The sequence below is a fragment of the Alosa sapidissima genome, chromosome 12 (genome assembly GCF_018492685.1).
Source record: "Alosa sapidissima isolate fAloSap1 chromosome 12, fAloSap1.pri, whole genome shotgun sequence".
Classification (NCBI taxonomy): domain Eukaryota; kingdom Metazoa; phylum Chordata; class Actinopteri; order Clupeiformes; family Clupeidae; genus Alosa; species Alosa sapidissima.
The window spans coordinates 28,707,999-28,732,068 of NC_055968.1; the positions used below are offsets into that span (position 1 = coordinate 28,707,999).

Genomic DNA, 24,070 nt, shown 5'->3' on the forward strand with positions numbered 1-24,070 from the left:
CATTAGGTAAACCTGGTATTGAATAGCAGAGTGAGTGAGTGAGTGAGTGAGTGAGTGAGAGACTGAGTGCGGTTAGAGAGAGAGAATTGTCAGATGAGGAAGAGAGAGAAGGAAGTACCCCTGCATGAGCGTGAAAGCAGCTTTCTGAGGTGTAATCAAGATTAAGGCAGATACACCCGATCCTCTATACTCTTCCTCTCGGTTCTCTCTCTCTCTCACACACTCACACTCACACACACACACACACACACACACACACCTGAATCAGATCACTGCCCCCCATCCCTTATCCACAACCCATCTGAACAAGAGGCTGCGGTGTAATTAACACAGTTCTTCATTTCTTTTTTCCATGGTGTGTGTGTGTGTGTGTGTGTGTGTGTGTGTGTGTGTGTGTGTGTGTTAATTAAGGAAAGCGGGGCAGTGGATTACAGCTGCTTCTCTGTGGCATTTTCTTTTTTAATCACCTCTTCACTTCACTATTATTTTTTTTCTGACTCTTCTTTCTTTTGCTTTCTTCCCCTCTACTCTGCTCTGTTCTTCCCTTCACCTCCATCCTACCATCAGTAGCTCCATCACCCCAACCCTCCATCCTACCATCAGTAGCTCCATCACCCCAACCCTCCATCCTACCATCAGTAGCTCCATCACCCCAACCCTCCATCCTACCATCAGTAGGTCCATCACCCCAACCCTTCCACCTTAGCCCAACTTCCCCTAACCTCCATCCTACCATCAGTAGCTCCATCACCCCAACCCTTCCACCTTAGCCCAACTTCACTTAACCAACTGGAGGCCGTTGGAAGAATATGCAAAGCAAAGAGAGATTTCTCCCTCTCTCCTTCTCTCTGCATAACCCCCCTCGCTGTCTTTCTTGGTTTCATTTGTTATCGCCCCCCTTTTCTCATCGCAAAGCTACAGAACCCACTGGAGAGGCCAGAATGTGAAGCCTGGGGCTCTGCGTGTGTGTATGTGTGTGCGTGTGTGTATCTGTGTGTGTGTGTGTGTGTGTGATTGTGTGTGCGAGTGTGTGTACGCACATGCTGACAAGAGTACAGCAGCACTTTCTGCAGACCTCCATCTAGTGAGAGCGCACGCACGCGCACACCGCACACACACACACACACTCTCTCTCTCACACACACACACACACATACACACACACACACACACACACACACACTCTTCCACCACTTCTCTCTCATTACACACCAAACTGTCAACCTCTATACCCTCCCTACAGGGAGACGGAGTGATTGAGAGACAGAGACAGAGACAGAGAGGCCTGGCGAGAGAGAAGCAAAGAGAAAATTAAAATACGACCGCAGCACAAAGACAGAGACGGATGCAGGCCATACAGAGACATGGAGAAAGAGAATACAAGAGTTTATGGAGGGGATCAGTGTGTGTGTGTGTGTGTGTGTGTGTGTGTGTGTGTGTGTGTGTGTGTGTGTGAGAGAGAGTGTGTGTGTGTGTGCTGGGGCAGTGGCAGCCTGGTCTGAAGGAATACAGCAGTCATGTAGAAACTCATGAGCTGCCCACTCTGTCATAGCACACAGTCTGGCCAAGGAGCACACCGCAGGACAAAGACACTGCCACCGCTGTATGTAATCACACACACACGCACACAAAACCATACCCACACTCACACAGGCACACACGCACTGATATTAAAAAGCCACACATAAGGCATAAACCTATGCTTGCATAGAGATGGACAAACACACACATATGTAATCGCACACGCACAAGCACAAGCACACACACACAGACACACACACACATTAAAAAGCCACACATAAAGCATAAACCTATGCTTGCATAGAGATGGACAAACACACACATATGTAATCAAATGAGAAAAACACATTTTAATAACTTCACATTTCATAACTCCTCTACATAATAAATGGTTTTACTGCGCTTGCCGCCCTACCCACCCAAACTCAATTGCAGTCACATCCAAATGCATGTCTTAACAGCATGACCAGTACAAGTTCCTTAATAGCCAACATCCAGACCCATGCAGCCCCCACGTCATCCATCAGTGGACAGGGTCCCAAAGGGCATGTTTTACTGAGGGCCATGTCAAACACACAAACAGCCCTGAGCTACAACGCCAGCAAGCCCACCAGCTCACCACATCACACCTGCCTCAGTGGTGGAGGGAGGGGGGGGAGGGGAGGAGGAGGGGAGAGGGAGGGGGGGGGGGGGAGGAGGAGAGAGACTGTATGGATGTGCTTCCTTCAGATGCCTGTATTAGTAAGCCATTGTATGAGCTAATTTTACCTCCAGAGAGAAGTATGGATACATATGGCATGTACATGTATGGATGCAATTCCCTGTAATGCTTTTGCGTATGCTTGTATGCATGTGTCAGTAGTGTGTGTGTGTGTGTTTGTGTGTGTGTGTGTGTGTGTGTGTGTGTGACTGAGGGAGAGATGAAGAAAGTGAGAGAGTGAGGGAGAGAGAGAGAGTACTGCAAACCCACTTCCTGTCTGAAGGGTCGTTAGGATGTCATTACTGAGGGACCACAATGTACCCTGTTTGCTTAGCCAGCTATCCCTCTCTCTCTCTCTCTCGCTCTCTCCCCCTCCCTCTCTCAAACACACCTCTGTCTCTCCACTTCCTTATACCCTCGCTCTCTTTTTCCTCTGTCTGCATCCTCAAAACAGTCCCGTGCTCAGCCTGTGGAGGGCGCTGTGGCTTCAACTTTTAAGACGCCTGGCTCCTTCGCACACTTGCATCACCTCCCTGGCTTCTCAAACCCCTGTCTGTGTTGTTCATTCCACAGAGGTGATGTTAACACTGGAGACTGCTGCGTCTAGCCCATTTACATTATTCAACATATAAAATAATTTCCTTTCAAAGAATAAGAAAAACAAATACATATATCTAATTGTCACACATCATCTGCTTAAAAAACCTGTCCATTTTCCAGAGCAATTAGTGTCTCGGTTCTAATGATTTATGAATGCTCTACGCCGACTTATTCGTTTAACCTCGGAGTTGTGGATACTGGTTCTCTCGCTTGTCTGAAGTGATTGGCAACACTAAGGAGAGAGAGCACGCTCACCACACAGGCGAGAGGATGAATTAACCTCGGATTTTTTTTATTAGAACAAAAACCAAAAGAGTGCACGATGCGCGCTGAAGAAAAAAAAAAAAACGCACAGCTGCTTGTCCACTAATTTGGTGTCCTTCAATGTTTACGAGTGGATCGGAACAAGTTATAGAAAGACGCACACATGCACTCAGACACACACACACGTACACCTACCACACACACGTACACCTACCACACACACACACACACACACACACACACGTACACACACACACACGTACACACACACACACACACACACACACACTGCTACAAAGCTGTAGGAATGTCACATAACCCGGACGCCAGTGTTTTTGTGGCCGTAAAGGCTCGAAAGGGACAGGCTGTTAACAAACTGTAAAAATGAAAGAATTTGGTTTAAAACAACAGGTCATCTCAAATATAGGAAGTACTAAAACAGCACACACACACCACTGTTCACACACAGGGTTCCTGCAGCCACACGACTCACCAGTCGAGTATTACTCACTCACTCACACACACACACACACACGTGTGTGCACACGTACATGCTCATTAAAACAGTGTGGCTGAGAGGTGTGTGTGTGTGTGTAAAGAAGGGGGGCTAAAATGATTTTATTCCCTATAAGTGTCTGCTTCCCGGGAGGAGCCGTCCAGTGCACCCTCAGCGGGAGGTAAAGTGTGCGTGTGTGCGTGTGTGTGTGTGTGTGCGTGTGTGCGTGTGTGTGTAAGCACAGTATACACACACACACACACACACAAACACCTATTTTCTGCCCAGACAGCCAAGCAGCAGCATAACTAGCATTCAATTACCAGGCATGTGCATATGTTAGAGGTAGCCTGTGCACTGTGTCAATGTGTGTGTGTGGTGTGTGTGTGTGTGTGCAAACTGAACCCTGATTCCTTACACTCAAGACATCATGTGCGCAGAGGTCGAAGATCACAGCAACAGGAAACACCCTAACCAGTCAATGGGGTGGGGGGTAGGGTTATACACCCCTCAACCCCCAAACCCACACCCTTTCCCCGCTGTAAGGGCCCCAGGGGCGAGGGGCGAGTAGGGGGTGCGGGGGGGTGGGAGACGGACAAGCCCCTTAAAACAGGGACACATGCGCCCGTTCCCCAGCCACTGATGAAACACATCCAGTCGCACTAATTAAAGGGACTTTAACCTCCTTCCATTCACGGACATTTGCCCTCTCCTAGTTTTTTTTTTTTTCCAAAGGACGAGACAGGGCAGAGATAGAGTGAACAAAAAAAAACAAAACAAAAAAAAGCAAAGACAAAGGATAAGCATGAAAATAAGAACAGCGAATGAAAGAGATGTGATGAGACAGAGTTGTAGCTTAGAAGAGAAATAAAAAAAAAAAAACAGAAACTGAGGATAAAAAAAAAGGTTAAAGATGACACTAGCCAGTGAGAGTAATGCAGGGCTGTTGGAGAAGGTGGAGATGTACTGTACCTAGTGAGTGTGCAGCGGTGGTCTTGGAGCTGAAGAAGCGGCCCAGTCCCAGGTCTCCCAACTTCACCACACCCGTGGCTGTGATGAACACGTTAGCGGGCTTTATATCTGTCACACACACACACACACACACACACACACACACACACACACGCACACACACGGAATAGATATGAGTATGTCTCACACACACACACGGAATAGATATGAGTATGTCACTCACACACACACACACACACACACACACACACACACACACGGAATAGATATGAGTATGTCACTCACACACACACACACACACACACGCACACACACGGAATAGATATGAGTATGTCACTTACACACACACACACACACACACACACACGCAAACACACAAACATGTGTACAAACACAACCTAAGCACAAATAAACAGCTTAGTTCTGCCTGTGCAAAAATATTTACTGCTTGCACACGACAGCATACAATCAAATGACTGTGACAAACCAGTTGGGGATACAGAGCAAGAGATTGAGTGCAACAGAGGAATGAGAACACACGGAAACACACCCCGACGTGTCGGCGCATTACCACAACAGCACTGCAAGTCCATTGGAAGGCACCCATAATGAGGAGAAGGTGATTGGAGGCGTGGGGAGACTAATGACCGCGGCCGGCCCGTCGGCCCTGTTGTCTTCGGGGCCTAAATCACCTCAAATCACCTTTCAGAAGTCGCAGGCGGACCGGCCGCCTCAGACCCAGACAGGAGCACGGGACACGGGGGGGGGGGGGGGAGGGGGGGAGTTATTGGACGCATGTGTTCCATAAACACTGCAGCGTTTGATGTTCAACACCTTGAAACATTGAACCTGAGCCCCCACCCCAACAAACGTCTCGTCCCTCGTCTCACTGCACTTCAACTTCGCAACGGCACACACACACACACACGGTGCCCTGCCCTTTCGAATCACATACATATTTAAAAAATCCAAAACACACACACACACACACAAGATCAGATAAAAGCCTCACTCTACAAAGCCTGTGTCAGATTGTGAAATTGAACTCTCTAGAGGTGCAAAGTGATGGGATAAAATGGATTTTTTTCCCTGGCTGCTCCTTAACCAGACGTCTCAGCGCATCCTCGCGCTCTGAGAGCTAACAGCGAAAACACTGACCTGAGGCCTGCAGAGGAGCCTCTGCCGTGGCATGTTTCTGCTTTCTATTAAACAGCTGGGTGATGTGATGACACCGCAAGGTGACAGAGGGATCTGGGGGGGGGGGGGGGGTGCCAGTGAAATCTAGAGCATAATAAAACATGTGATGATCTAGCAGGGGATGGGGCACGACGTGTGTTTTTGTGTATGTGCACACGTGTGTGTGTGTGTGTGTGTGTGTGTGTGTGTGTGTGTGTGTGTGTGTGTGTGTGTGTGTATACAGACGAGAGGGCCCCAGGTGTACTTAGACCGTGATCCCTGCGTATGTGTGTCTCTGTGTGTGTATGTGTGTGTGTGTGTGTGTGTGTGTTGTACCTGCAGTGTTTAGTAATGGCGAGGCAATCTGATGGGCGTCCTCAGCAGACACTGGGTCTGATTGGTGTGGATGGCTGAGCGGAGCTCCAGTGGGGCTCCTAGAGCAGCTCTAACCCCAGCCAAAGGAGGATGACGAAGGACACACACAAAAAAACACGAGGAGCAGCAAGGACTTCTGGGATGGATGTTTGTCACTTTTGCTCCTTGCATATTGCTTAAATATACCTCCAGATATGGAGGTATATTTAAGTGTGTGTGTGTGTGTGTGTGTGTGTGTGTGTGTGTGTGTGTGTGTGTGTGTGTGTGTGTGTGTGTGTGTGTGTGTGTTGGGTCCAGGGAGACTAAGCAATGCTGACCAATTAGTGATGCTGTGGGGGATTAACTTCAGCGTGGGGAGCAGGCTCAGCAGACGGGCAGTGTCCGGTGGATGGCACATGGTGCTCCATCTCACCGCGGTCTAAGCCGGTCTGTCATTTGAACACGAGTCCAAGTGTGATGCACACAAGCACGTGACACCGAGCTTCACAAATCTGGGACAGATCCTCTCGCACAGACATGCATACATACAGGAGAATAAACACGTAATCTTCCCATAGATATATAAAAAACATCTCTTAAACACAGAATTCACACACACACACACACACACACACACACACACACACACACACACGACATTTGGACAAAAGTGTCTGCCAAATCCCATAGCCATAGCCATAACCATAACAAACACACAGCAACAAAATAACTAACTTCCGTCACTCAAACATAAGATCAGCGTAATCCCACACACGGGCAGAATCCCAGCACGGTCATTCATACACACCGACACAAATCCCACTCCGACTCCCAGCCCATGACCCAAGAGGCCCCGCGGCTTTCACCAAGCAGTGACCCTGAACCACTGACAACAGACGGGTCTGCATATCATTGAGATACTCCGGCAAAGACCACGAGGACCAATTCACAGCTTTTAACCGACTGCATTTCCCCAAAGGGCTTCAATTCTGTGTGTTTGAAGGAGGGGTGTTTTAGAAGAAAAAAAAAAACTGCGTAGGCCACATTAGATCGTGTTTTGAACTGACCTGACAAAAAAAGAGTGCATTTGTTTTGTGTTCATTAGTGCTCATATGTCAACACTGAAAGTAATCCTGAATACAGCACCGTTGTAAATGTCTTGACTCTTGTGGTTTGAGCTGTGGACTGGAGCAGTAGGGTCCAGGCCCATTTGTGTGCGGTTGTAGAACTGTGCTGTGGGGGCCTGCAGCCTATTGCACTGAAGTCCTGACTCCTCTGTAATGAACGTCTGCACATGTGGGCATATGAAACGACGGGTGGGTGTAGGCAGTTGCACGGGGCGTAGGTCGGTGGGGTTGGGCATAGCTGTGTGTCGGAGAAAGCTGAGAGGAGGTGGTGGTGTTTGTAAAGATACAGACATGCAGGTTATCCAAACTGTGCCTCTGTGTTTTTATTGTTATGAATCTGTGTGTGTGTGTGTGTGTGTGTGTGTGTGTGTGTGTGTGTGTGTGTGTGTGTGTGTGTTCTGGGGATATGTGTGCATGCGCTTGCATTGGTCATATTTATGCATTTATTCATGCATCAATATCATGTGTGGGTGTGTGGACGCATTCATGTCTACACGAGGTGTGTGTGTGTGCGTGCGCGTGCGTGCGCGTGCGTGCGTGTGTGTACCTACCTCTGTGCATAACGCGTCGGGAATGCATGTGCTCCAGTGCACTGCACAGCTGCACAAAGTACTTCCACACCGTCCTCTCCGGAATGAGCCGTTTCTGCTTCTTAAAGTGCTGCAGGCACACAGACAGAGCAACGGTCACTCAAACAGACCGAGCAGTCCGAAAATATGCACAGAATACATCACCAGCCCCTTGACACGAGACACAAGTACGAGTTCAGTCATTGCCTCAGAAAAAATCACAGTGGGTTAAGTGCTGATTAGGACTTAACAACACATGTGAATGTTTTTAGGCATGATCTTAATTGATAGTCAAGCTCAATAAAGGCTTTTTACCTACAAATATCCTCTTGAGTGCTTCAGACTCACTACTATATTTTAAATCTTGTTGGATCTCTAAGCTGATGAGCACCAGAGGAGTACTAATTTCTCTACACCCAAGCTGCACTCCTGGTGAAACTCGTTTGTGGACATGTGAATGTGTTTATTTGAAAACAAACGCCAAAGCAGTGAAAATGGTCAACTGCATGAGAGGACACTTCAAGAGCCGAGTTTCGTGGCCAGGTTGCTGCTTTTTTCCCCTTGCTCTACCAGCAGTAGCGATGTGACCTTTGTCGTTCTGCATGACTTGGCAGCATCTCACAAAATCTCTCAGCTCCAGATTCTGCTCCCACAGCATCAGCAGAGACAGGACCAGCGGATGCAAATTCAACACAGGCCCTTTTGATTTGGCTCCACTGGAAAGGGGGGGGGCTACCCAACCCCTCTCTCATTTCTCAGGGCATGCCAATGGAAAGCACATGAGTCCTGCAAGGATGGGAAGACGGAGGAGGAAAATAAGGAGCGTTTGTGGTTTGTTTCAAAATGTCCACATCTGGGTTGGTGCTCCAGCACAGGTCCCCTGGTCCCACCATTAACCCCACCCCAGAAAATGCCCCCAAGCCCCCCCACCCCGGCCCCCATTTCCCTATAACTTAACCTAAGAGCTCCCCAATGCTGCTTCATCGGCCCGTTTGTTTTTCCCGTTAGATCGAATGCACTCTCGCTGATCGGCCCCGTTTTGTGTCGGCATCAGAGTGCATCGTGGGATGAGGGTGGAGGTGGGGGCGGTTGTGGGGGGGGGGGGTGGGGTAGGCCCCTGTTTTACATCTTGCCTCTGGAAGATACCCGCTGCTGATGGCAACATCAGGCCTGTTAGGCTTTGAACCAGAGGACGTAAGCGGAGCTCGTTGTGAACCATTTACTCTGGAGAGCCGTGCCACGAAGTGCGCAACTAATCAAATTATGCCGAGCATCCTGACAGACAGAGACAACCTTTACTGAGCGGAATTACCTGCTAATTTTCTGCAGTCCTTTTGTGTGTGTGTTTTTTCTGGGGGGGGACGGGGAGGGGGCCTCGTAATAAAGGCATGGTAATGACACGCTAATTTGTGTCGGCGCAAGTAAACAAGGGGACAGCTATCCTGTGGTTATTCCAGGACACTGTTTTTTTAGACCGCTTTTGTGCCAGCTCTTCCTCATCTCTCTCTCTCCCTCTCTCTCTCTCTCTCTCCCAACCTCCTCCCCACCACTCCACTCCCAGAGCACCTCCCTCATCTGTTTCAACTCTTCTTTTGGTGGAATAATTCCCGCGTCTCTGAATGCCATATTCTAGCCAGTGCAACCTTGGCCCACATCCAAAACAAAGCCTGTGCCTATTCTTCCCCAGCCCTCAGATTTGCATATCAGAGGGCTGTTTGATGTCAATGGGGGGAGCGTGCTTGGCCCCCTCTATGCCTTTAAAAGCAAACACTGTGCATGCAATATTCTGCAAGTGCATGCAAATCAAGGGCCATCTGATTTCATTTGAATTCAGAGATGGCCAGAGGAGAGGAGCAGGGCGGGACATGGCGGGAGGTGTGTGTGTGTGTGTGTGTATGCCTACTTGTGTGTGTGTGTGTGTGTGTGTGTGTGTGTGTGTGTGTGTGTGTATGCCTACTTGTGTGTGTGTGTGTGTGTGTGTGTGTGTGTGTGTCTGTCTGTGGTGGTGGTGGTGTTGGAGGTGGAGGTGGGGGGTGGGGGTGTTAAAATCAAAAAGAATAAAAAATGCTAAATTCATGCATGCAGAGCTTCTGTTTTACATATGGTACCCTATGCAATTGGATCTAGCTCATTCATTGTTTGCCTGGATCGGCCCTGACGTGCACCTTCTTCCTGGAGTGACGTGGAGTTGTCTCCTCGAAAAATAATAATGAAAGAAACAAACTGGGAGAAAACAAAAAGAGGCAGAAGTGAAGGTTGTGGCCATCTCCAGTCCTGCTGAGTATTCTGAATATTCACCGCTAGCCGATGAGCGCATGCTGACGTTTGTGTTCGTTATGATGCCAATTAGAATTCTGATTCTCTGCGCTGTTGCTAATTAGCTAAGCGGGAGCCGCACGGCTTGACCATCCCAATGTGCTTCAGCTTGTCTTGCTGTGCCGAGCATGGTTAAAGCTGGGTGTGGGATTGTGATTTGCTGTTTAGCTACTTACTTGTGCACTTCTGCATTTCAAATAGGCCAGTGGTCGTTATTATGCTCTTGAATTGATTATGTCATTTTCCCTCCTGCGGTGAACTGTTGTGAGTTCTTACAAAAATAACTGAGGATAGATTGTTCTACATGAAAAAGACCATTGTTTTTACTTTATCGGCAGACCAGTTGTCACAATCTCTAAAGCAATAACAGACACTTTGCACTTCACAGCATTATTTTGAGAAGTTTTGACAAATCCAAACTTCGGTGTGCATCTAGCATTCAGTCCAGCTTTCTTAGTGCAAATGCAAAACTGCAAATATTCCCTTACTGGAAACTCAGAAAACTGATTTGGTCAGCTTTGTCATACACTTCTTGGCAGACGCTAGCAAGTGGATAAAACACTGGGCAATAGTGATGCGCTCGAACCCCACTTTTCACTGGGACCATACAGGAGGACTTGCTCTGCTGTTGAGTGATTGCTGACACTTATAGTCAGTCCTGCAGCACCATTCACTCCAGATGAATCAGGTGTTTGATGTTGTAAGGTGAGTGCAATGACCATATTTTCGGATTACCAATATCAGGGTGAGACCAGCTGGTATCTTACCTTTATCATACGTGACAGGTCCCCGGCATCAGCCAGCTCCAAAACAATATTCAGCTCATTGTCTTCAATAAAGGAGGCGTGATACTTAATGACGTTAGGGTGATTCAGTTGCTGGGGAGAAGGAAACAAGAGGAGCAAAAGACCAAGGATATTGGGGAGAGAGAGAAAGAGAGAGAGAAAGAGAGAGAGAGAGAGAGAGAGAGAGAGAGAGAGAGAGAGAGAGAGAGAGAGAGAGAGAGAGAGAGAGAGAGAGAGAGAGAGAAAGGGAGGAGAGAATGACAAAAAGAGGAGAGGAGGAACGAGTGAGTGTTTAAATATTAACATGACTCCCTGGGTCAACAGAGGCTTCTGAAGTCAAGAGCAGAGCAGAGCAGATGCTTGTGTGGGATATAAACATGGCATTAACATCTCATGTCCAAAGCCATCCCGGCCCTTACTTCAAAGGCCCAGGGGCTCGTTCTCAATAGCACTCGTGACTGGAGAGTCGAGAGGGGACAGCAGTGCTAGGGATTGGAACGGCTGATGTAATCCACGGGCCGCTTGTGATCACCCGAGACAAACCGGAGAGAGATACAGGGAAAGAAAGCGAAAGAGAGAAACAGCGGGAAGAGAGAGAGAAAGAGAGGGAGAGAGAGAGAAACAGCGGGAAGAGAGAGAGAAAGAGAGGGAGAGAGAGAAAGAAAGAGGAACAGACAGACAGGAAGGGTAAAAAGAGAGGGAGAGAAAAGGAGGCAATAGAAAGAAACATACAAAGGGGGAGTGAGGGAGAAAAAGAATGACAGACAGACAGAAACAGAGACAGAGGCAGGAGGAGAAGAGGACGGTGAAGTGAAAGAGGTTTTGGTCCCCCTCCAACAGAGACAGAGACAGAGACAGACACAGAGACACACACACACAAACCTCTCTCTCTCTCTCTCACACACACACACACACACACACACACACACACACACACACACACACACACACACACACACACACACGCACACACACACACACACACACACACTCACACACATAAACACACACACACACACACACACACACACACACACATCTTTTCTTGCCTTCTTTCTCCCCCTTTTTCCTGTTGGATGGTCAATAAGTAAGGAAATCAGGAATAGTGAACAACAACAGCTGGGGGGTGCGGAGGAGAGGAGACGTGACAGAGAGAGAGAGAGAGAATAGAGGACAGTGCAAATCAGCGGAAAGGAAGATAGCACAGAGAGAGGGGGGGGGGACGAATAAAAAAGGACAGAGATGGAGGAACGGAGAGAGAGGCGAATCCTCCCGTCAGAAGGCGTAAGGCAGGGGAGGGGTAGAGACGGACGCTGGCTGGCCATCGCATATCTCCACCCCAGCGCCAGCCCCCATTATTAAAGAGATGTTCACGCTCCGCTGTGATGCCACACACACACACACACATAAACACACACACACACACACACACACACATACAGACAAACACAGTGATGGGTATGCCTCCATCAAAATGTGTCTGTCACACACACAAACACGGAGACACAAACACAAACACACACCACACACACACACACACACACACAAACACGGAGACACACACACACGCACACGCATGTATTCGGTGGGGGTGGAGGTGGGGGTGGAGGTGGGGGTGGTTGGATGGAGGAAGTATTTCTGGCTCATCGCAGCATCACCACACTGATGTCCAACTCGCTTACAGTGCCCATGTTGGCCACAGAACTATGAAGAGACTCGTGCGTGTGTGTGTGTGTGTGTGTGTGTGTGTGTGTGTGTGTGTGTGTGTGTGCGCGCGCGTGTGTGTGTGCGTGTGCCTGTTTGCCTGTATACTTGGGTTAGAGGTGGAGATACATAAAATAAAAAATAAACATAAAAACAGCAAGGGTGAGGCACAAAACTGGAGTGCTTATTGTGGTGTCTCTGTCAAGCCTGGCACCTTGCATGCTGCCCTCCTGTTGTCTGATAGAGCTAATCTGGCCACTGATACACCTTGACTGGCCTCCCTGTCCACTTTGGAGAGATCATGCTCTGAAAATACCTGCTTTGGCATTCTGCCATTCCTCCTGCTGGCACCCCGTCTTATTTACTTCCTGCATTTCCCAGACTTCCTTGCACTCTTTCTCAGTAATTCAGAGAGTGCAAAATGTGATGATGAGCGCTAAATGAGTAAAACACAAACATTGTGTGTGTGTGTGTGTGTGTGTGTGTGTGTGTGTGTATGTGTGTGTGTGTGTATTCGTGCGTGCGAAGAAACTGTTGGAATAGGAAAATAATGAATGTGAATGCAATTGTTGAATTGACACATTTACCAAACGTTCTTCTCACAGGAAAGCAGGCTACGAAAGACAAACAAAAGCAATGACGCTAAATAAAGAGGAAAAGATTATCTCAGCAACAAAAAGAAGAGATAGAGAGGCAAGGGTGGAACTTAAAGGTAAAAATACATTAATACATTAAATACATTAAAATACAAGTATGCAGAATTAAAACACACACTCTCTTTCTGACAGATATCCCTCTCTCTATCTCTCTTTCTCTCACAGACACACACACCTTAGTAAATTCTGGTCTCTGACTGCCCGGTCTCATTATTTTGATTGAAAGCTGTCCTGTGAGGTAGAGGTGCACACAAACACACACACACACACACACACATTCTCTCTCTCACTCACTTAGGCCTAGTCCACATGTACCAAACCGATCTTTTTTTCCTCCATCTTCCCTGGAACCGTATCAAGAATATTTGCGTCCAAACGGATCCATCTGAACACGACTCAACACGTTACTTCATATCCCAGGCCTATAGGTGGCACTGTTTCTTTACAGTAATTGGCCAAAACTTTCGCGCTGTAGGCTTTACAAACAGACAGAATAGGCTACGACGAAATGGCTAGTGCAAGGAAACCAGAATTGTTTGTGTGGACTGATGGTGAACTGTCAACTGTAGTCAACTGTAAAACTAATAAACTTAATTTTTACGGTTTGTGAAGGGTGCAGTCCCGTCCTTTATTTGGCTAACGCAGGTACAAATCTCCTTTACTTTCTTTGGTTGTAGGACAGTCCGCGATTCACATTAGTTTTGGCTATCACCGCAATTAGGCTACTAAACACAAGGCCTACCCAAGTTCTAGGCTATTCCGTCGCCACATTTATAATATTGCTATAAAACCTTCGTTAGTAACAGTCAATACTTTTGCCTGCATCAAATCGTGCATTCGCATTCAGTGCGCTACCATCGGCTTAACATGAGTTCTAAGCGTCTTTGTATGGTCATATCTGACTTCACTGGACTGTGAATGCATGTATATATATATATATATATATATATATATATATATATATATATTGTAAGGCATGTAAAATAAATGAATGACACTGGCACTACGCACAAATTAATGTAAACTTACACCGCACTTCCCTAATAACTTAAGTTCTCTCGCGTCACTGACAGTAGCTAGAACGCATAAAAAAACACCAGGAAAAACAGTGTTCAGTCCACCAAGTCATAAGCTATCGGCGCTGCGCAGCACCAGTTGTGATATTTATCCTAGAGAGTGTAATCGTAGGTAATGTCATGTATGAAAACTAGTATTGTTGCGGTTTCGGGCAGTGCGTTTACTGGATTCGTTTGGACGCTCGGCCAAGACGAAGCAAAACCTCTGCGTTTAACCCAAAAAGCGTCTCCGTGTGGACGGGCCCTTAGTCTCTCCCTCACACTCTCTCTCTCTCTCTCTCTCTTTCACTCACTCACACACACACACACACACACACACACACACACAAATTCTCTCTCTCTCACTTATCCACTCACTCACTCAGTCTCTCTCTCACACTCTCTTTATTTCTTTCTTACACACACAGACAGAGCGCGCGCACACACACACACACACACACACACACACACACACACACACAGTAACAGTGTTACGTGAACATACTTACCTTTGTTAGTCAACAAAAGAGATGAGCAAAAGAAAGTTAGGAAGAGGGGGATGAGGGGAGGAAAGTCAGCTCAGGACAGGTTATAGAAAGGACCCAAGAGAGAGGTGGAGGGAGAGATGAGAGAGAGACAGGGAGAGAGAGGTAAGAGGGAGAAAGAGAAAAAGAGAGAGAGAGAGGGAGAGAGAGAATGATGGTCTTGTGACGATCTCTGTGACCCTAGTGAAAAGGAGTGCATCACCACGGAGAGGAGCAGTTGCCTGGCAAAGTGTTGCTAAGGAGCGTGACGGCATCCCCTGCCCAATCCCTGACCCCTCACATGGTGTGTGTGTGTGTGTGTGTGTGTGTATGCAAGAGAGAGAGAAAGAGATTTCACACGTATACAAAGACACACACAAACACACACACACAAACATACATTCAGACACAAAGACCCATACACAAAACTTTTCAATTAGACATTCTTCATGACTATCACATGGAGGAAGAGGAGATGGGTGAGTGAGTGAGTGAGTGAGTGAGTGAGTGAGTGAGTGAGAGAGAGAGAGAAAGAAAGAAAGCGAGAGAGAGCAGTGGCAGGAAGAGGGCACGGCTGATCACTGCTGCAGCGGGAGGCGATTGAACAGCGATCTGGGTCGAGGCAATTAACATGACAATCTGACGCTCAGGGGGGGGTGTATACTGTACGTGTATGTGTTTGGGGGGGGGGGGGTATGGGGGAGACATTTGATGAAGCAAAAGGCAAAGATAGCAACAGAAATACAGAGAGTGAGAGAGCTCTGATCAGTGAGCGGGTAGGATTTATTGAGGCTGTCATTAGCTTGTTCGTTAGTGCTTGTGAGGGGGGAGAGAGCGCGGCCTGCTTAAGAGCCGGTTTGATAAACGAAAACGCTTAATTTAAATACAAAGCATGGGGATAGAGATGAGAAGATGACACAGACAGATAGAGTAGAGAGAGAGAGAGAAAACAGAGATGGAGGGAGAGGGAGACACGAGACGGAGAAGAAAAAAAAAAACATCAAAAAGACTCATGAGGGAGTCGGCAAACATTTTTTTCGTAAGAGATGCACTGTTGCCCCCCCCCCCCCCACACACACACCCCTTCACAATCACACACACACACACCCCTCCACAATCACACACACACACACATCCCTCCACAATCACACTTCTAAATATTACTGATAGTTTTTGGCATTCAAAAAAAAAAAAAAAAAAAGAGTAAATCTCAGCCTGGAGGAATGACATGCAGAGGCTGCATGATCTGTGCGTTTGCTTCACAAGAAAAATAAATAAATAAATAAATAAATAAATACTCTGGTTCATCTGGTACGGATCAATTGCTTTTCTTGCCCTTCTCTCATTCTCTCCCTCCGTCTCTCTCTCTCTCTGGTCTCAGCAGAGGCCTGCTCAGAGAACGTAATCGGGCGAATGACGCTGCTCCCCCCCCCCCCACACCCCTCCTCTGCTTTCTTACCTTAAGGAGATCTATTTCTTTGATGCAATCTTGCCGAGCTTTGGCATCCATCAAGTCGAATATCTATCAAGAGATCAAAAGAGAGAGAGAGAATGATTGAGAGAGTGAGAGAGGGGGTGGGGTGATATGGTCGTTTCCAGTGTTGTAATGTAACTGAGTACAAATACTTCGTTACTGTACTTAAGTAGAAATTTCACGTATCGGTACTTTATTTCGCTATTTAAATTTATGTCAACTTTCACTTTTACTCCACTACATTTTCTAGATAAAATGTATACTTTTACTCCGTTATATTTCCACTAAGCATCTTCGTTACTCGTTACTAAAACAAAAAATTAGAAGAAATGTGTGCGACTGTACTGCTCCTAGATTTCATTACGCACGCTGCACGCTCTATTTCAGCGCTTGTTTGTTGCTAAAGGAGGACGCACAACTGAAACCGCCATGGAAGCAAGAGCACCTACTGGAGGACCTCCCGTTATCATAGACGACCACCCCGACGATAGTGGTGAACTCGGTGAACAGGGTAGTGGTGAAGAGAACATCATATACACCGTGGCCGTATTTGCAAGAAAGGTTTCTGTACATTGGCAGCTTCTGTGAAGCTAAACACTCTGCTACCTGCCTGAGAAAGGCTATTTAGCATCGCAGGACTTGTCTTCAGTCCAAGAAGAGTAAGACTGAATCAGGCCCGGATTAGGTCATCGGGAGAATCGGGAGAATTCCCGGTGGCCCGCTTCACTTTTGGGCAGGTCGAGGAAAAAAAATATTGACATTTGTCACGTTAGTCTATCTTTTCTTAAAGTAGGACACGTTCCGCATTCTGTGCATGACACCAATGCAATGCCTCTGCATTGGTTGTAGCCTACGCGAGGGAGTTCTCCCCTCCCAAAAAGAGTTGGTTGGGTCCATAATAGCCCGTTTTTTTTCAAAAAGTTCTCAGATATGGATAGCCGAGCCGGCCCTACAGTAGACACAAGCGTCAGGAAGAATGGATGGTAGAAAGAGGCCAGGAGAGACTGAGCAGCAGATCAACCAGTCGACCAGTTAAAATGATGAGCCCGAAATTAATGATGAGGAGGCCATGACTACAGGGACAAGTAGAGAGGATAAATTAAAAGTTATTTAATGTAAGAAAGAGCAATTACCCTACATGATAAACCTGTATGCCTTGTTTGCTCAGATAAGGGTGTAGTAAAGGAGCAGGCTAAATCACCAAACAACAATATAGCCTACCCATGCAAAAAACATGTAGCCTATACATTAGTCAATATGCCTGTTTGTGGAAGCGTGGGATAGGCTACATTTCAAAGGCAGTATTTCTTTCTTTCTTTCTTAACTTGTGGAATAGTGGAATATTTTTTGTTAACTTCTCAGTTGAAGTGAATCATTATTACACATTTGTGGTTTATTATTATTATTATTACACATTTGTTGAACCATGGTACTAATAAAGACTACAGGATAAGAGCTGAAATGGGTTTTTTTTTTATTAATAAATTTAATTTATCCAATTTCCACCACTATGTAAAACGTTGGCCAGTCTTGGGCCTGAAACTCCCAGGCACTGAATTCTGGCAACTTTGAAAACAAGCTTCTTTTGAAGATGAACGCCTTTTCAGTTTCAACTAATGACTGGCATATTAGTAGCTGCTGGACATAGGTGCCCTGTGTGTGTGTGTGTGTGTGTGTGTGTGTGTGTGTGTGTGTGTGTGTGTGTGTGTGTGTGTGTGTGTGTGTGTGTGTGAGAGAGAGAGTGAGATGGTGACCTGGGGAGTAAGCCCTAGAAATGACCACATGACCAAAATGTTCTCCCTACCAGCAGGTCTTTTTTTTTTTTTTTTAAGAAATAAGTTATTTATTTTTAATATTTATATTTATTTTTACCTGAAGTTCATACAAAAGTGAAATTTCTGTTTCTGTTTTTTTCTTTGACGTCCGCTCTAAAAATATGCTGTTTGTTCTTTGAACTTAAGAGAATTGTGCCTGAAAAGTCCTAGAAAATAATGTGATTTTAAGTGAGATTAAGAAGATATGGGAACCCTGAATATGCTTTATGCTTTACTATAAGAAAGCCAAAATAAAGTTCACAATAAAAGTTCAAAATAAAACCGCTTGCTTTTTACTTTAAATTACTTTTGATACTTAAGTACTGTATATATCAGATACAGACTGATATCAGATATAAGACTTTTACTTAAGTAATATTCTAAAAGGTAACTTTCACTTCTACCAAAGTCTTTTTCTAGTACGATACTTGTACTTTTACTCAAGCATTGCTTTCTAGTACTTTATACAACACTGGTCGTTTCCAACACAGCAAAGCAGGAAGACAACTAAAATAATGAAATGGTAGGGAAAAAAACACATCAACAACATCACATAGAATGATGGCTGGTGCTGGATTAGGTAGGTCAGGCTGCACTGAGAAGGCATGACTGTGTGTGTGTGTGTGTGTGTGTGTGTGTGTGTGTGTGTGTGTGTGTGTGTGAGAGTGTGTGTGTGTGTGTGTGTGTGTGTCCTTACTTTACACACAATCCCATCCCAGCCCCACCAGCACCACCCCTAATAGCATGTGTGATGTGTGGTAGTCCTCAGCATCAGCGTCTGTTTGCCCCATAGGAGACAATGAACACCCCACTACAAACGAGAAGTTTTCCTTATTCACTGAATGAAAGAGACAGTTATATATTTTTGGTTGCCTAAAAGCTTTCTTTCTCATACTCTGTCTTTCTCTCTCAGTGTGTGTGTGCATGTGTGTGTGTGCGCGCGTGTGTGTGATTCGGTGTCATTGTGAGGTGACCTAAGGAATGGTGATGGGCACAGCAGGCTGAACACGTCTACCAGACGCTCACATTTCCTGTCTGTCGTGAGGCATTAGCACACAGGCTAAGTCAACACCTTCACAACCATCAAAAGTAGCTCTGTGCATGTGTGCAAGTCTGTGAGTGTGTGTGTGTGTACACGTCTATCTAAGAGTCTGTGTGTGTGTGTGTGTGTGTGTGTGTGTGTGTGTGTGTGGAGACAGCATCCATGTGTATCTATATATGTTAAGTTTGCAGACATGGTTCTGCTCATAATCTGAAGTCTTTCATATTTACTCCAAGGCCATCGGTTGACATTCAGTTAGCACTCTCGGAGAGACTGTGTGGACTTAACTGCAGAAGTGCTCGTAATGATGAAATCATATGGACACCCTGCATGCTGAATGCTTATTAGGGGTGCAGATTTGTTGGGGGAAAGGCGAGTAAAATGCTGGCTGCATGCCATTCATTAGTGGCGTGGCGTGGCCTCTCTACCCGTCACAGTATCTCACTGTCAAAACTCGTCATTAGCAGTAATGAAGCATGAGGAAAGGCAGGTAAGAGAGAGAAAGAGAGAGGGGGGGAGAGAGGGGGAGAGAGAGAGAGAGAGAGAGAGAGAGGAAGAGGGAGAGAAAGAGAGAGGGAGAGGGAGAGGGAGAGGGAGAGGGAGAGAGAGAGAGAGAGAGAGGGAGAGAGACAGAGGGAGAGGGAGAGGGAGAGAGAGAGAGAGAGAGAGAGAGAGAGAGAGGGAGAGAGAGAGAGAGAGAGAAAAATAATCCTTGTAAGGATATATGGTAAGAAAAGGGGGATGAAGAAAACTAAGGAAAGATGACAGAAAATGAGGCAAGAGGTGAACAGTGAAGAGAGGGACAGAGAAAGGTTGTCGGGGGGGGGGGGGGGTGTTAAGGCCATGCAAACTGATTCAACTATTCCTTCCATCTGCAATTTTACTTTATATACTTCAAAAGCTGTGTGTGTGTAGACCTGCATGAGCACATGCTTGCCCAAAAGGGTGCGAATGTGTACATGCACAGGTGTGTGTCCGAGGTCTGTCTGAAGCGTGAGATTCCACACGGAATATTCCACGCTCAAGTCAACATGAGGCCAGAAGCAGAGGGAGAGGGAGAGGGAGAGGGAGAGGGAGAGGGAGAGTCTGAGGCTGGAGTGGGAGCAGTCTCCTGCCTTTCAGACCTGTTATGTCTGTAATGTCATGCTTCCAGGAGACCCACATCAGCTGTTATTATTTACAACATGAAGTGTTTAAGTGAACTGTGAAGTTATTTACAAACACAAGGTATTGGAAGGTGTGTGCCACAAGTGTGGAGGGTAGAATGTTGTGTGTGCGAGTGTGTGTGTAAACTGAGACCTTCTAAGGGAGGAGATGCAGCACTTACAGAATCCTCCATAGAAATATTTCCGGACAGTATGTAACGCCAAGGCGGCAGTTGTCTGAACATAATCTGCCCCAACAGTACAGTTGGAAATGGCATGATTGACGTTTTGCCTTCAATTTACGTTCCCGTCATCATGGTAATAGCCATGCAGCGAATGTTGGTGCATGCTCAGTGAACAAGTGAACATATATCAAAAAAGTATTTTTTAGCCTTATTCTAGCGATTTGGTAGCCTGGAAATATCCAGACTCTCGTACATACATTTCATTTGTACAGAGCGTCTGGCCACTTGCATTAACTTCCTTGAAGGCGAGTACTCTGTTGAAGTTTAAAACTATTGGATCTGCCCAGAGCCACTCTGGATCTGCCATAACCAATCGCTAACGTTTGGTCGTGACGTATGTCTGGCTCAAACTAGCGCACAACCTCAACGTCATCATTCTCAGCTACTCCCCCTGTTCGCTGATTGGACCTGCAGATTTTTGCAGGAGAAAACCCACGAATATACCGCAGTCTGATCTTGTTCGAAATAACTGCCGGGAGACATTAGCAAGATGGCCACTGAGTGGCAAGAGTTGCCTTAAATGACTTTGGTGTATGTGTATGTGGGTCCTCAAAATGTAACCTGATGTCACAAAAAATCTTCACATAATATCTTTTGTTACTATATCATTGTTTGGATCAGTATGACAATAAAAGTCACTCAAACATTTACAATATAGTCTAAAGACTACATCTTTCTCTTTTTTACAGACTTGTCACCTGCTAAGGTAGTATGTGCGTTCCCCAAATCCTTGTGGTGCATGAATTGCACATACATTCTTGCACATACCACCAAATGAGGCAAACTGCTAAATTCCAACATGAAACAGAACACACTTAGCACTATTAAGAATATGGGAGGGGGGTGAGTAAAAATAGACTTGATCCCTTTGAAATGAACTCTGAGATTCTCTTAGGGGGTTGGGGGTGTAACAGACATCATTTATTATTAACGACTTGTGACGCCGGGGACTTGTTAAGATGGCTGTGACTTACACCGCGCTTTTTGTCACACTGTTCTGTTGTGTTGCGAGAAAAAAGGTTAAAAAAAACAGCTGGGTGAGATTAATAGAGAGGAGAGGTGCAGCTGGGGCACTTTACTTTCACCTAGTTTTCTCTTCTCTCCACTCACTCTCTCACTCTCTCACTCTCTCACTCTTCACCTGGACTTTCTTCAGGGCTACCGGCGTGTTGTTGACCAAGTAGAGAGCCCGGTAGACTTCACTGAACTGCCCGCTGCCGATCTTCTTCACGATCTGGAAGTTCACCATCTGACTCATGTTTGCATCCATAGGTATTGGCGCCATCTGAGGAGGGAGGGGGGGGGGGGGGGCAAAGAGAGAGAGAGAGAGAGAGAGAGAGAGAGAGAGACCGAGAGAGAGGGAGAAAGGAAGAAAACAGAAAAAAAGCTGAGTAATCAATAAATCAACAGCCACAGAAAATCCCCAGTCCACTCCCCACACGTCAGGCCCGATTTGTAAACTCCACACCTCAACACACGGAAAACCACACACACACCTCAATACACGGATGGGCCTCCAGATGGCCACATGTGAAGACACCAGATGAGCCTGTTGGCAGTTTGAAGACGCGAGGGGGAAGAAAACGACACACACACACAGACACACACACACCATTGAAAGTGCCAAAAATCCTGTAGTCTTAGTGTTACAAATCCAAGAATCCATTGCTTACAAAGATCACTCTTCTCCTTGGCTCCAAAATGCTGTCAGGGCTGCGTTCCGTGCCAACCACTGTGCATCCCTGCCCTAGGAGATGCATGTGTAGTTTGCTTTTCCTCCTAAGAGTCAAGTGGTGGCTTGACACTTGTGGTCTAAATAAGCCCATTGGCGATGTTGGCTGGGAAGTACATAATTAAATAAATAAGAAGCTAATAATAATAATTTGACCTTTAGGAGGTTTCCTCAGCCGCTTTGTGGCCTTTGTTTTTTCTCCCCCCTTGTCCTTGTTGTTGCCGGGGTCTCAGACCCCACGAGCAACATGGCAACGAAAGGTGACAGGGTATCAGGGCGCAACATCGTGTCACGAGTGACTTCCCCAAGATGGCCAGGGGAGATGCTGGGGGCAGGGAGGGGCGGGGGTGCTCACCGGCCACACTCACTTCCATTCTGTCTCAGGCTTTGAACAAAGCCAGAGTAGCACTCACCCACCTGGGGGCAGAAGGAAAAGGGGAGAGAGAGAGAGAAGAGAGAGAAAGAGAGAGAGAGAGAGACAGAGAGAGAGAGAGAGACAGAGAGAGAGAGAGAGAGAGGCCTATTGCTGCAGAGCAAAATAACTGCTGATTCCATCCTTGCGATCACATTGTTTAAATGCACACATAATCACACACATTGATGTGTGTGAAGATGTGACATGATCTGCGGTGACCGTGTAGGGCTGGGCGATATGGACCAAAACTGATATCCCGATATTTTGGGGCTGATTGGCGATATACGATATCGAAACGATATTGATATTTCAAACAGAAAGAGCGAAGTGCTTCATATATTCACTCAACACAACAATTATGACAACACAGCCGGTTTTAATTATATTCATTTAAGACTGCTCTAATAGAGCTGTGCAAAAAGGTGTAAACAATAACATATACCAATAGGCATACAGTTGCTCTGAGGGCTGTGCAAATAACAATATTCGGTCGACCCTGATTGGCAACACAGGCCTACAGCTTTACAATAAAGGTAACACAAAACATAGGCTACCGTTAAAAGCCAATATAATAAACCAATTGGCATACAGATAGAGCTGTGCAAATAAGTAAAAAGTAGGCTACACAGCACATACCTGTTTGTAAATATTGAACTGCACAAGGAGTAGGGCTGGCCGATATGGACCAAAACTGATATCCCAATATATTTTGGAGCTGATTAGCGATATACGATATATATCGATATTTTAAACAGAAAGAGCTACAGTAAGTGTTTCGTATTCACTCAACCAGCTTTAATTAGAATGATTTCAGACTGCTCTAACACAGCTGTGAAAAAAAGTGTAAACAATAACATAGGCCTACAATAGGCATAGGCTACAGTTGCTCTGATAAAGCTGTGCAAATAACAAAAGACCAAAAGTTGACCCTGACTGACAACGCAAGCCTACATTGTACTGCACAATGCAATATTCTGGGCACAAAAATATTGAAAAACCTGCAGTTTTGTCACACAATCCAGTTTTTTTACCCGTAAGGGTTTGATGGGGCCTAGATGACAAGCAAATGTAGCCTATGATGGCCTAGACATGTTGCTATCAACAACAAAAATAGTTTTAAACAATTAGGCTACTTAAACAACGTAACTGAGTCACTCATCAAGAGTGTGATAGACGCTACCGTCGTTTTGTATGTGTTCATTTTTGCATGTTCCGGTTCGTAAGAAAAATCCCTATGCACGATTGAATGGGGTTTTAGGAATCATAAAAATTGATGCCCCTAACTGCACGAGTCCCCGCGTGCATATCCTCTTAATAAAATCAGCGTGTAGGTTGTCTCCCTGAGGACTTTAGATCTGCTACTGTATATCGCTAAACGCAAGCA

General features: G+C 46.2%; 1 protein-coding gene across 1 annotated transcript in view; it reads right to left on the reverse strand.

Moving 5' to 3' along the window:
* The window catches only part of nek7 (NIMA-related kinase 7), a 78,640-nt gene that overhangs the window by 24,730 nt on the left and 29,840 nt on the right, over positions 1-24,070 (reverse strand). Inside the window, exons 3-7 of the mRNA XM_042056700.1 lie at positions 21,681-21,824; positions 16,279-16,341; positions 10,863-10,973; positions 7,762-7,870; positions 4,554-4,661 (exon numbers count right to left, since the gene is read on the reverse strand). Of these exons, the coding sequence (XP_041912634.1) occupies positions 4,554-4,661; positions 7,762-7,870; positions 10,863-10,973; positions 16,279-16,341; positions 21,681-21,824 (535 nt within the window). The remainder of the gene's footprint in view (positions 1-4,553; positions 4,662-7,761; positions 7,871-10,862; positions 10,974-16,278; positions 16,342-21,680; positions 21,825-24,070) is intronic.